Source organism: Plectropomus leopardus, chromosome 17 (genome assembly GCF_008729295.1).
Source record: "Plectropomus leopardus isolate mb chromosome 17, YSFRI_Pleo_2.0, whole genome shotgun sequence".
Lineage (NCBI taxonomy): Eukaryota > Metazoa > Chordata > Actinopteri > Perciformes > Serranidae > Plectropomus > Plectropomus leopardus.
Genome location: NC_056479.1, coordinates 14867400 through 14881422, shown reverse-complemented (window position 1 = coordinate 14881422; position 14023 = coordinate 14867400). Strand labels below are relative to the sequence as shown.

General features: G+C 39.7%; 2 protein-coding genes across 3 annotated transcripts in view; both read right to left on the bottom strand.

The window, feature by feature from the left end:
- The window catches only part of gipc1 (GIPC PDZ domain containing family, member 1), a 28426-nt gene extending 23334 nt beyond the window's left edge, over positions 1 to 5092 (bottom strand). For both annotated transcript variants that reach the window (XR_006106702.1, XM_042504638.1), the window contains exons 1-6: positions 4844 to 5092; positions 2889 to 3450; positions 2605 to 2790; positions 2233 to 2413; positions 180 to 292; positions 5 to 86 (exon numbers count right to left, since the gene is read on the bottom strand). Coding sequence is in view for 1 of the 2 variants with exons in the window: in XM_042504638.1 (XP_042360572.1) it covers positions 5 to 86; positions 180 to 292; positions 2233 to 2413; positions 2605 to 2790; positions 2889 to 3188 (862 nt within the window). In the remaining variant the exon portion in view is untranslated. The remainder of the gene's footprint in view (positions 1 to 4; positions 87 to 179; positions 293 to 2232; positions 2414 to 2604; positions 2791 to 2888; positions 3451 to 4843) is intronic.
- Positions 5093 to 7241: 2149 nt separating this feature from the next.
- On the bottom strand, positions 7242 to 12985 carry dnajb1a (DnaJ heat shock protein family (Hsp40) member B1a). The gene is made up of 3 exons (XM_042504634.1): positions 12386 to 12985; positions 9952 to 10544; positions 7242 to 9140 (listed from the first exon to the last, which is right to left on the bottom strand). Exons 1-3 carry the CDS (start codon positions 12594 to 12596, stop codon positions 8910 to 8912), a joined length of 1035 nt encoding a protein of 344 aa, XP_042360568.1. The 5' UTR covers positions 12597 to 12985; the 3' UTR covers positions 7242 to 8909.
- Between the last annotated feature and the right edge of the window lie 1038 nt (positions 12986 to 14023).

Here is a 14023-nt window from a genome sequence, read left to right as displayed (position 1 = left end):
TCACCCAGCTCGCTGTCTCTGATGCCCATGTAGCTCTCAAGCAGGTCGTCCACTTTCTCAATGGCTTTTTCCTCAAACGCAGAGGGCTGGAGTGAAAAAAATACAACAGACTCAACCAATGCAACAGGATTGTTTTCAAAACAATTGGGCGGTTACGAGTTTATTGTAAGAATACTCACCAGCTCCTCCACGGTAGCAGGACCTTTAGATCGCAGACGCAACGTTCCTCTGCCGGTCCCCAGCTGAACACCTGATGCCGACCTGGACCCTCCAGACCGCTGGCTGATCATATCTACACGCAATGATTAAACAGTGATCCTTAAAGACCTGGTACAGTCCAAAAGAAAATACTTCCTCCCATTATTCTCCAGCTTTGAGGGTCCAGTGTGTAAGATTAAGGGGGGATATATTGGCAGGAAATACCAAGTATGTTTTCTTTAGTGTATAATCACCTGAAAATAAGAATCACTGTGTTTTTATTATCTTACAATGAGCCATTTATATCCACATCAGAAGCGGGTTCTTGTCTACGGAGATCGCCGTGTTGCAGCCCGCCATGTTTCAACACTAGCCCACAAAGTACAAACCAAACGCTGGCTTCAGAAAGGGACATTTGCGTTTTCATGTTTTTGCATCGAGCACTACAGTTAGAAGCCCATCTGCGATGAGCAGCATCCGGAAAAACACTGATCTGTGACATGACCTTCTGAACCTCTTGATCTCAAGTTATCAGAAGAAAAAGGTGAGCAGACATTAGCAGGTAGCGGGCGAGCTGCCCATCTCCGACATGCCAAAAAGCATTGGAGAAAATGATTTTTTAAGGTGAAACTGTTTTATTTACTGTTTACACCATTTTTAATCATTTGGTCAGTTTGTTTTGGAGACTTCAAGACCTTTGGGGATAACTCGGCTCCCTGTAAAAACTTCCTGAACAATCAACACTGAAGGAATCCTAACCGGAAGAAGAGTCAGCTGTTTGCAATGCACAGTCCTCCCCACCATATGCCACTAAATCCCCTTAAATCTTACACACTAAACCTTTAACAGCGCTGAACATCATACATTCACACCTCCTACCCGCTGATTCCTCCTTAGTAGACAAACTCAATCTGATTTTGCTCCCACTGTACATCTCTGATTATTAGTGCAGCTATGAGTCAGTACTTTTTGTATGATCTTTTTAAACTTGACCCAAAGGACACCTAAATTACTTGTATCCTATATTGTGTTTTATATGTGCAGCAAGAGCACTGGGCCTTAGTCAAGAGATGTATACACATTGTTTAGTAACTATGGGTTTGATGAGGTATTTCTTAATGATGAAAAAATTTACAAAATGAACATTTGTATGTTCAGAGAATTTATGCTTACTAAGTATAAAGAGCAATGGACAGGTGATATATGGACTAAACCAAAACTGAGAACATTTAGGACAATAAAATACAAATATGGAACTGAGAATTATGTTTTATATAATTTAGAAATCTAAAAAGCAAGTTTCATTTTGTTTTTCTACTGCCCTTTTTATGTGGAAGTGCACACATTTTTATTTAGTAACATAAAAATAGATATTTATTTAGTATATATGGATGATGCACACTGATTTAGGTGGTTATTTACGTATGAAACATTTAGATTAGCTTATTATCTGGACAAAGCATGGAAGATGAGAAAACAAGCTCTTTCTCAAGATAAACTGTAGATTTGTAAAATTTGCTAAATTTATTTTTTACTGCACAATTCATTTTTTTTTTCAAGACTATTGGTCATATATTATTATGTAACTGCATTTATTTTTCATACCTACTTTTTGTTTTTTGCTGATATCTGTAAAACTGGAAGATGACACATGCTTTGAATTGTGATGGTGTCTAACTAACTAACTAAATGAATGAATAAATATTTCATAAAGTCGGCTTGTGTTTCTTAATTTGATGTTATTACATTTTAGATTCTCAACTATAAATCTGGAAGCAGCACTGAGAACCAAAATAAGGGGAAAAAAAACAGCAAGTATGGCAACTAAAGAGCTAGACTTAAATACCGCTTCCATAGCCAAATGTGACAGTGTTGTTTGCAATCAGTGATTGTTTGACAACATCAATAAGTTAAGTACAGTTTTTAAGAGAGAGCAACATATTGTGCTGTCACACTGCATCTGAGATTGAGTAGCTGAACAGACAAAAAGCCTGTCTCCCAGATGACTGCGCAGTATCCTCCTCCCACACTTACCAAAGGCCTTGAGAGGCTCCGTCAGCTTGATGGTGAACTCCTTCCCTTTGGGCAGCTCCTTCAGCATCTTGGCCACCTCATAGTGTCGACACCCGATCAGGCGTTGGCCATTGATTGACTCGATCATGTCACCCACGTTAATGACCTGGATCTGGTGGATGATGCTTCCCTCGCGGATTCTCTGAAAATGGCAAAACTCAAATAATTAATACACTATTCAGCTCATCAGTCCCTTTCTGCCAAATGTAATTTATTCACAATTCATTTTCTTTGCAGAAATTATTCTAAAATATAGTCCAGGGTCGTGACATCCCCTGGGGATCCTTGAGTCAAAAGGAAATCAATTTCCTGGGCTATTTTAACATTTCTCACCTTGATGAAAGCGTAGCCAGCTCCATTATCAGTGATCGTCAACCCTAATGCATCCTCTCCTTTGTAGACCTCGATTTCTTTTCGCTGTCCTTTAATGTGGGCAAAAATAAAGTCCTCAAGCCCAATCTGACCTCCCAACAGTTTGTCCATGTCCACCTTATGGGTGTTCAGTGTGCAAAACATAACCTGCGGAGGGACATGACAAACAAGCAAGATTAAATAAAATGCTCTCTGAGGCGTACCTAATTATCCTCACAACCATCCCAATCAGCAGAGTGACTCACCTCAGATGGAGGTATCCCAAAGGCCTCACCAATCTTAGCATAGAGCTCCCGCACATTACTGAAGCCCTCGATGCGGCCTGTGGGGCTGCCGTGAGCGAGCTGAGTGTGGAAGATGAGGCGAGGCCGCATGCTGCTGGGTGGAGGAGGCAGACCCTCGGAGGTGGCGCCTTCTCCCAGCCCGACAACACCTCCATCTAGGCCATCCATCCCAGGCACATTGAGACCTGCGCGGATGGGCTCCGCTTCCTCATTCTCCACCAACGGGGACGCCTTCTTCCTTCTTCCCAAACCCAGAGGCATAGTAGTGCTACAGGGGGAGCAGAGGAAGGGGAGGGGAGGAGGCTGCTCTGGGGAGTTATGCTACAATCCAGACCAACATACACCTGTTCAGCCAAATCAGCTGCAGGGCTGCTGGAGGTTTACGTCACAGAAATAGTGTGGTCCTCCAGACCAGCTTGAAAGCTGCGTCAACCAGGCGATGAATGAATTTATAGGTCTACACATCAGAGCAGCTCACATAGCTGGATCTGTCGTGTCCAGCAGCCTGCAGCGGGAGATTCAGCTGTGAAACAGAAACAGAAACACCTTAATATTGACATATTTATCAAAAACAGTGACATCTTGCTTTTAACAGCTGTTTAAACATGCTTTTTCAGTACATTTCCTCTAAACTGTGAGTACTGCTGGTAACATTTAAGACATACATCTCTGTACAAACGTCTTAAGCCAACTTAGATTTGCTGTTCTAGCAAAGGTGTAATGAGGATATTTGTCTATATATATATTCCTCAGTCTCTTTGTTAAGATACAAACAAATAATACAGGAAATGTGTTCAGTATATTAAAATACCAAAAAAGTCAGACTGAAGTCAATACTTGGTATGACCTACATGTTCAGGGTTACATGTAGCACCTCTTGAGCAGATTATCTTTAATTTTTCTTAAATAATCTTCTGGTATATTATACCAAACTTGCTTCAGTACTTCCCAGAGCTCATCTTTAGATGTGGGCTGTTTTTTGTTTCTCTATCTGTTCAGGTCATCCCAAATTGCTTTGATGATATTCAGATCTGGACTCTGTGGAGGCCACTCCATCACTGTCAATACTTTAACAGCTGTTTTTATTTTTCTCCAAATATGATTTCACAGCATTAGCAGTATGCTTAGGATCATTATCATGCAGAAAATTAAACCCACTTCCAATCAGATATTTTCCAGATGGAATGGCATGGTGCATTCATTTTTGTCAGTACTTTGAGCATTTATAGCTATAGCTAGCATTTGTAGCTCAACTATCACTATTGAGCTTTGGACATGTGTTGAATGCAACCTGGTGATAATACACCAGAAGATGAGTATTTCAAATTTCATATATTATCTTCCCAAAAGACCTTACTAAGTTGAAAAGGAGGTCACACTAAATACTTGCAACTCTAGCCTGTTGACATTGTTTTACTCTACAATATTTGCGTTTTTAAAACTGTATATCATTGTTGTTTCCTGTATGTCATGGCTGCATTTTAATAAAGACACTACTGAGAAATAAATATGTATAATCATTCTAACTTTGGTAAAATAACCAAGTTTAAGATGGCCTACGACTTTTGCACAGTGTTATATTTCAAATGGAAAACCCAACATATCTTTTCTTTTACGTTATACCTCAGCTTGGACAGAGTGGACATCAGACAAAGCTAATGTTAGCTGCTAACTGTCAGGCACATTTCCCACATAGCTTCCATTTCTAGCAACACGCACACTGACAGGTAGCTAGCAACTTAGCACGCAGCTAGCTTCTACAAACGGAAGATTAAATTAGTGACTGTTAATGCCAAAAATTTTAAGCGTGACTATTTCTGAAGTGGCTCAAACAGCTGCGGTTAGCTAGTTAGCTTGACAATGGTCGCTAAATGTGAGCAGAAAGGAGTAAACATGGCAGGCCAAGTCATTCTCACCGGAGCAGGAGTTTTAGCCAACTGTCGTTAGCTCTTCCTGATAGCTCAGCCCGCTAACGGTGCTGCTGGGAGTTGTCAGAAAATAAGGTTACGCTCCCAGAGAAGGTCCAGTGTGTGTTGCTGCTCAGCTCCTGACAGATTGAGTCAAACTGGACAGATTGAGAAGTAAATACCGGATCTGTGTGTCGGTATGCTGCTGTAGATTTAGCTCTCTGCCAGCAGCAGCAGGGCTGGAACAACGACGCCTTCAGGTCCCCACGTAATTTCCCCAATCCAAGTGAAGTGATTTTTTATAAAGACGCGTAAGCCTTTAGGGGAAAAAAGTTATAACAAATAACTCTGACTTTGAATTGGAGCAGCTTTTCCTGGATGCTTTAAAATTTTAGATTACATCTGTACTTCGTGCTTCAGCAAAAGATTGAAGAAAGGGTAAATATGAGACATGAGTGTGTTGTTTTACGGTATGACATTAAACTAGCTCGGGTGTTGTGTCAAAGTAAAAACTATTATTACTTAATTAGAGGCATAAAAAAGTCTTGCATGCAACTATGTCTACCTAAGCGCTTGATAAAGTTAATGTTTGCCACATTTGCTTTGACAGTTGTGAGTGCACACTGCCCTCTGGTAGTCTCGGTGCATAACTACACCACTGTCTATTGTAAAAGTTTTATTTTGAAGGATGTAACCGGAAGTCTTCGTACGCTGTTGTTTCTCACTTAATTGTGGACATAGTTTGTTACATAAACTGCTAACATTGTAGATACAGACTAGCTGGTTGCATTGTATCACTTGTACTGCAAAAAGATACTTTCTTTATTACAGAAAAAAAATGCTGGGAGGTTTGTGACCTTTGTGACCCTGGATGGCTTACGGAAGGGGTCTACCGGGCACCGAGCCCAGGCCCCCGCCCCCCGGTCTTCACCTGCAAAATGTCAATCAAAGAGACATGTACCAGCCAGGAATACACTCAAAGTTACCACAACAAGACACAAAACAACTACAAACAGACAGAGAGCAACTACAAAGGGACACAATAAACTACAAAGACATTCAAAGCTATAGAACTGAAAAGTCTGTCTGTCTTGCTGTTATGTAGCAGTGGTGTGGACCCCTCTGCATGTCTTTGCCTTAGACTTTAATAATACCTAAACAGCTGACCCAAAACGGCACCCACTCATTCTTAAGGAGTTGCTGGTCATATGCTGAAAAAGTTTTCCGAGCTTCTGGGTGTACTTCCTTGGTATGCGGCCCACTGACTATGTGCAGCGGCGTTCCTCCTGCTGGGCCTGCCTGTGAGTTCCTGTACCATGACTCAAAAATTCAAAATAAAAATATTCATAATTGACATTGTTTGCAATTGGAGGTGTGCTGTCAACGGTTGTATAGAAGTCTCTTTTAAAATAGTGGTCTATGGGGAAAACACTTTCTGGGTCACAGAGGGATTTTTTCGCAACAATATTGTGAGTGACCATTGGGAAAATTTGCTGCAAGGCTGAAGGGCTTTCCAGGGGGCCCAGTCTTTGCCCAGGGGCCATTGTTTCATGATCCACCCATGTTGTAACTATAACCTGCTGTATTTCTCTCACGAGTTCTCCTGCCCTCTGGTGGTCACAGCGAGTGATAATTGCAGTGGCACCAGTGGCAGATGCAATAGCAGAGCATGCTTCTGGTTAAAACCTTCAAAATAAAACTAATCAAAATACTTACACATTGTCACCCCTGATGGGCAGTGTATTAACATGGCAGAATCAATTTGTATGCATACATTGAAAAGTTAAAAACTCCATTTTGTTGTTGCTGTAATTTGGAAATATCATAAGTGCTTGTTTTTTAGCATAAAAGTGTTGTTTTTTATCCTACAACACAAGAATGTTGGGATTTTTTTAAAAAATTATAAATCAATAAATCAATAAATGTTAATCTTAGACCACAGCAAGTGGGTGGAAGTTGTGCAAAAACAGTCCTTTGAATTTGAAAACGCCACATAAAACACAGTTAGACTTTGATTCACCTTAAATCTCACCTCTTGTTGCAACTTTAATTTTGTAAAAATACTGCAGAAATATTCTGAAAAACTAAAAACTTTTCTTAAATCTTGTCAAATATTTTCACAAAACATTAAAGGCAACCATGAAATTTGCTTGCAATGCTTTAATTGATAAAATGTCCTCAATAACTAAAACACGTAGGCCATAACTGATTAGATATTTGCCAGTCTCTTTCGTGTGTAAATGCAAATCATCACAGCATAGTAAGGATCTGTTAAAAATGTCCATCCTATTATCAAGTCGGTAAGAGTTAACCCCTATCCCTAACCCTGGTTAATAATCAAAAAAATCTTAAATTGCAACCTGAGGAATTTCAAAACATTAACAGGAGGTAAAACAAAATAATGCTTACACTTTTTTCCCCTTTAAAAAGGAAAATGCCATAAAAACAAATGTCCTATTTTAAAACAAAAAAAGTTACACATTACAGAGATTACACATCTCTACATTCATGTTAAACCACATGTTAGGAACTTAAAACTCCAGCAGGAGCAGTAAACACCAAAAATAACTCAAATGTGAAAATGAACCAACTGATTCACAAACATCAGTCAAAGGTGCACAGAGCTGAATGTGACACATTATTCCAGATGCTGTACATCTTGAAGTGAGAACTTTCACGTACAAACTTGAACACAAAACAAAAATATATTCTGCAGGCCTTATGTCGGGAAGTTAAAACTTCTTTTAACATTATATGCAATATTTAGCCGGGACCAAACTAATACCAAGTTTGGTATAAAAAAAAAAAAAACAGAAAAGACTCACTGGCTTTAAGACTTTAAGAGCCTTAAAGAGTGATAAAGAACTGAAATATCACACATACTGTATGTTTAGCATCTTCAAATGGTACAATTGCAGTAAATACTTTTTGGGAGTTTGTTCACACGTGACAGGATACACACATGCTCTCAACGTACTTATAGACACACACACATTTTATAATTACATAGGGACAATTATTTGGCACAAAAGTCTTCCAAAAGATATTTTACATACAATAAGCGGTGCACTCCCAGACAAATAAGGTATTGGAAAGGTAAACATTTTGCAAGGTGTGGTGCGTTAAACACCAATACTTTTTATTCTCTCCCAATATAAATTTGATATCTAAACTTAGAAATCTGACAATGCAAAGTACTGATCAGTGCTCTCTCTTTCCTAAATTAAAAATCTGGAGGTTACATAACTGTAACTTCATATCTCTGCTAAATCATAACTGGAGATATCCCTACATCATAATTTTTTTTAAGGCATGTGCATGTTTTAATTATATTCTCCTAGTCCGTTATTGGAGTGCGGCCCAAAAAACTGGCGGCCTGCTGTGACTATTACTGTTGACAACTGACATATTGACATAGACACAAAAAGTGTATTTTATAACATTGATCTGTAACATCTGGCCGTCTGCTTCATACAGTCAGTACTGGTGCTAATAACGAGGATCACATCCGATGTTTTCACCTCTCATGATTCACACTGTATTTAAGCCTAAACCAAAAATCATGTCCTGTTGAGAAATGTAGGTAAAACCGCACCGTAGAATGAGAAATAAATAAAACACTGTGTGTTCATTGTAGATTGACCGTATATGTATGTGGCCGTGTCGCCTGTGCTCTCTCTTATGTCCACGACAAATTTCTGCTGGGGGAGACAATAAACACTAATCGTAACACTTTTAAGTGTCAACTGATAAACACTCTAGCTCTCTTTTTTGTAGCCAAACCAAAACCTATCACCTGACACCTTTCATTATCTACAGCGTATACAAACGATATACTTCCACCTATTTGCTTTTCCTTCTTGAAGCCTGTTACTTAACACTGTTACTCAGCTTAATGTGCACATAAAACATAAAGTCAGCTGCTCTGTCTCCCTTCATTAAACTGACTAGATGCTGGGTAAGAATATGGATTTGGTGATCTGCCCTGAGCCTCATTCGTCCAGGCTTAAACGCACAGGAGAGTGTGTGGCTGGAAATGTTAACTTGTTAGATTTTTCAGGGAACACATTTCAAGTCATGGTGGCAGGATCTGCTTGAGTGCATCTCGTGTGCTTTGGCTCAGTTTGTCAGGGAACTTCACTGTAAAGTCCAGGATCATGTCGCCCCTCTTCTCAGGGCACTTGGATAGAGGGAGCCCCTCTCCTGCAATGCGCTTTTTCATTCCAGGCTTGACAATGTCTCTCGAGGTCACAGTGATGGTCCGGCCGTCTAATGTCGGGGCGTTGACTGTGCATCCACACAGCGCCTGGAGAGACAAAATTGGAGAAAGAATGATAATTAGCATTTTAATCAAAGTATTATTGGAACAAGCAATCATTTCTTGCTTATTAAAATGAAAAATATAGGGGTATCCCGTACGGATTGGAGGAATCAGTTTCAGGCCTGATTAATGCAGTTTTTTAATGAACTGGATCAGTTATTTTGAGCATGAACCCCGCCCAGTCCTTTGTTTACATCTGCAGTCACACAGTTGTCGTAAACAGAGAAAACGATTTTCAGTGGAAATTCTGGTTTAATTGTAATGCTGTTACTCCAATGAGTAGAAATTGAATTTTTTCTTGTTTAACTTAAGTAACTACACCACTTTAGGTGGAACTGAAATTTTTGTTCATTTTCAGTGAATTAGTTTTACTATAATGCTTTAATAAAAAGGCATTGTGACAAAATTGTATTAGTTGTGACTGGGAATGTTAAAATTAAGCAATAAGACAACTGTGTAAAAGCTGCACTAAGTGGATTTGTGAATAAGAGTCATGTAAAGAATCTCTTTAATTTGTTATTTTTGTAAAAATAAAATAAAAAACTTAAGGACTGTTTGAATGCAGATATTTTTTCTTCCATTGCGAGCTATTAAACTTTTTATCATATACAATGGACTGATTTGAACAACTTAAAAGTACTTGAAGTTTGCATTGTGCAGCTGTATTATTCAGGTTAATACAATCAGAATGGGATTTGGTATCAGCAGATACTCATTATTAACTGACTCGGATAGGGGGCAAAAAAAAAAACTTGATCAGGACATCCCTAGAAAAATAAAATCAGTCTTAACTTACTTCTCTCAGGGATATTTTTGCAGGGTAGATTATATCTGAGCCCTCTCTTTTGAACACCGGGTGGGGTTTATCTTTAACTATAAACACCATGTCCGCAGGAATGTTGCTCGGAGTTTCATCCCCCTCCTTAGGAAAGGTGATTTTCGTCCCTTCTTTCCAGCCACGCTTGATGTCGACTGTTAAAATCTTGTCTTCGTTACGCATGGTGCAGCCGTCCGGGTTCAGTCTCTTGCGGGAAATCTTCATCTTTTTGGTGCAGCCTGTGAAGACCTCCTCGAGGCTCACCTTCAGCTCGTGCATCACCGGCGGGTCCTTCTTTTTCTCATGCGGTCTGTGAGGGACTCCCAGGTGGGATTTAAAGGACCTGTGAAACCCACCCATTCCACCCAGTCTTCCCATGCCAAATGGCGCAAAGGGATCATTGATGTCCATGTCATCCTCCCCGTTTTGGGAGAAGAAATGATCAAAAGGGCTGCGGCCACCGAAGAACTCGGCGAACATTGCGTGAGGGTCTCCATGGAAGGTGTAGTTGTACGTTTGACCGCTGTGTCCTCCTCCTCCACCTCCACCACCACCTGCTGAACCCTTCAGTCCTAAAGAGGAAGAAGAAGTGGAAATTGGTTTTAAATTGCTGAATGTCCAGTGTGTCAGATTTAGAGATGTCTAGCAATGAGGTCTACGGTGGCTGGCATTAAAATGCAAGAGCACGAAATAACTGTATTAAGATTCAGAATTTGATTTGTCTGTTCTGAGCTACAGTAAAAACAACATGGCAGACTCCACGATGAGGACCCGCTCATTATGTAGATACAGCTCATTCTAAGATCACTACAACACAGCAATTATTATACTCATGTGATTATAAACAAGCATTGCAACAGTGAGAGATTTTTACAGAATGATAACATCTCAGAAAATAACAGCAATGATGGTATACAGAATTACACAATTATTATTATTATTATCTGTAACAATGACCCTTAAAATAATGAAAACCGAAGGTTGCTGCAAGTGCTTTATAACTATAATTGAAACTTTAAACTATTTTTAAAAATGTAAGTATGTGTAAATAGGCCCCACTCTTTTGAAAATAATTTAAATACATAAGAGATTCTCTGTGCGATTGCATTTTTCCCCAAAAAACTGTAGATGAGCAAAAGAGGACTGTTTGTTCAACGTTTGCGTACTATGATATTTATCGAAACCTGTGCATCGCTGCAACCCTATTATATACTAATAAAAACACAGCTGTGGATTAAGCCAGTTCTGCTGATAGATGCCCCTAAATCATACATATTGACCGTCAAAAACACAGTATTGGTCAGAAAAGTGTCTGCAAAAAGAGAATTATCATCACTACTGAAGCCTTTGCAAATATACCAATCAAAGCGTACTCTGTACGTAACATTGCAAAAATGAGCTGACAGTGGAGAAAAGTGAATTGTGTCACAACAGTTAGGTTATATAATTGACATTAATTCAACTGATTGTAATTTTTATATTCAGTTTGTCTTCATTTGAGTAAAAATACCAAAATATTGTTGGTTTCAAGTTAGAACTCAACAAATGTAATATTACTATGCTCACCTATTAGGGGAAAAATAATCAATCCAGTATAGTATTGCGATATTCTGTTTGGCAACATCACATTGATGCACAGATGCCAATAATCGATTTTCTTCTATTATATAAATTATCAATATTGCAAATACAAATTAAACTTTTAGTAGCCTACTGGAATAGTAAAAAATATTTCTTTTTCAGTCCACTGGATACAATTTTCTGCATTAAAAATGACTGAAGTGAGACACTTTGGTGTGTTAAATACAACAGATGCTGATAATGTTTTACCTTGGAACATCAGTTATAGTTTACTGTGAATCCCAATATATTGATAATGATGTTAGCACAATAATTAGCACATCGCAAAATGTTTAAAATTACAACTATGTTGTATTGTAACAACAGTCAATAGACTACAGAAAATAGTCTTCAATTGTCTGACGAGTAATGATCATGCCGCTGGGAATAAAATAAAAAAAAATCTTGTATACCTTTAGTCAGTGTGTTTTAGTTTACCATCTAAAGGTCAGATCTCTGTCTCTGCCTAAAGCACAAACTTACTACACTTTTGAGATGGTTAAACCAGAATTATCATTCCAGTGAAAGGCAGGAGGACAGGACAGGCAAAAACTCGTTGTTTCCAGCAGGTTCTCCAGCTATTGTACACGCACACACCACTTCATTGTCTAGTTACCGATGTAGAAATATGCCAGAAACAGCAATGAGCGATTAGGAGGATGCATCAATGCACCACTTACATCTGACAGACTCAGAAAGTGCAAATGCATGGTTTGCTAAAGATTATAGCGTCACCAATTTTATGATAAAGTAGTTGCTGCTACAAAACCACATGCGTCTTGTGGGGAGTTACCTTCTTCTCCAAAGCGATCATATATGTCCCTTTTCTTGGCATCACTGAGGACATCATACGCTTCAGCAATCTCCTTGAATTTGTCTTCAGCTCCGGGAGACTTGTTCTTGTCGGGATGGTAGCGCAGGGCCTGTTTTCTGTACGCCTTCTTTATCTCATCTTCGGTGGCACCTTTGGCTATTCCGAGCACGTTATAGTAATCTTTACCCATGACAATAACCGATCACTTCTTCTCCCACTTCATAAAAACATTGTAAGCGCAAGTAATTCAGTTTCTTGATAGTGTAAACAACACACCCAGCGTGTACGGTGGTTGGTGGGCCGCCGGGTTAACGGGCACGGTCGCCGCCGCAGCTGTCACTGCTGCGGAGGATAGCTGGCTAGCTAACTGTCAAGGTTAGCTTCCCTCAGTTGTCGCAGTGTGTGGACAACTTTCTACTCTTCACGGAGACAAGGTGACAAATGTCACTTAACTTCAACTGAACGACACAAAACAAGGTGTTTTCACGATAGTGTCCGTCTGTGGCCGCCGTGCTGTAAACCCGCTGCGAGGAAACTTCTGGAAAAAGCTGCTGCTGATGTGTATCATCAGAGCATCACAGCCAAGCCAAGAGCACTCACTGCCAACAACTTCCGCTTCCGCTCGAACCGCTGTAGACGTCAAGAAGCGGACACATCTGGCTTTAATTTAATACACTAAAACACAAACATTTAGCAGCAGCACGTCAGAATAAAACTGGTCTTGTTTGTTTGATTAGTGAAATAAAATATTTGCTTTTTGCATTAGCCGTTGCCTCCCCCTAGTCATTTTAGTACGCATGCGCAGGTGCTGCCTTTGCTGTCCGAATGACCAGGGGCGTCACTCAGCAAACTGGAGGCCAGAGGTGTCCAAACTTTTCTGAGTCAATGTCCGAATAGATACTGTGGAAAATACCTGGGGACCTACTGCTTTTCACATCATAACAGTAATTCCAAAAAGGATATTTTTGGTGTTACCTGTTGGTAAGCTTGGTTACCGTCTCTTTATGAAAAGACAGTATATATTTAAGCAATATCACTTGTGCTCGTATATCACCATGGCTGTGATTCAGAGCAAAGAGCCCTTGTAGCAAAAACTGTTGTCTCTGGTGCACAAAACTCTGACATTTTCTGCAGTTTTTAGGACAACATCAGACTGGAGCTCCATCACAGTCCTGCCTGCTGGCTTCCCCACCGATAGAAATGTCAGGAGTGCCTACGACTGAATCACAGCCATGATGATATACGAGCACAACATAACTCCCTCTCGTGTGATAATGCTTAAAGATATATATTTACACAGAAAAAGACAACACTCATACAGTGTTTATAAGCCTGTGAAGTGGTGCATGTACACGATTACACAAGAGTGCATGCAGTTCAAGTTGAACTGGAATAAATATTGCATGGCTCATACACAGGTTGATCATGCAAACCTGCTAATGGAAATGAACAATCTGCTGAGTAAAGAGATTTCATGCGCATGTAAATGTCAGTGTGTATTAATAATTTGAAAGTGCAGTGAGGTGGCTGCAATTAACTGTACATGGGTGTGTTGGTTTACAGGAGGAAACTCCTTGTCTTGTTGTTGTCTGGTTGTACTGGTTGTTAAGTGGTCTG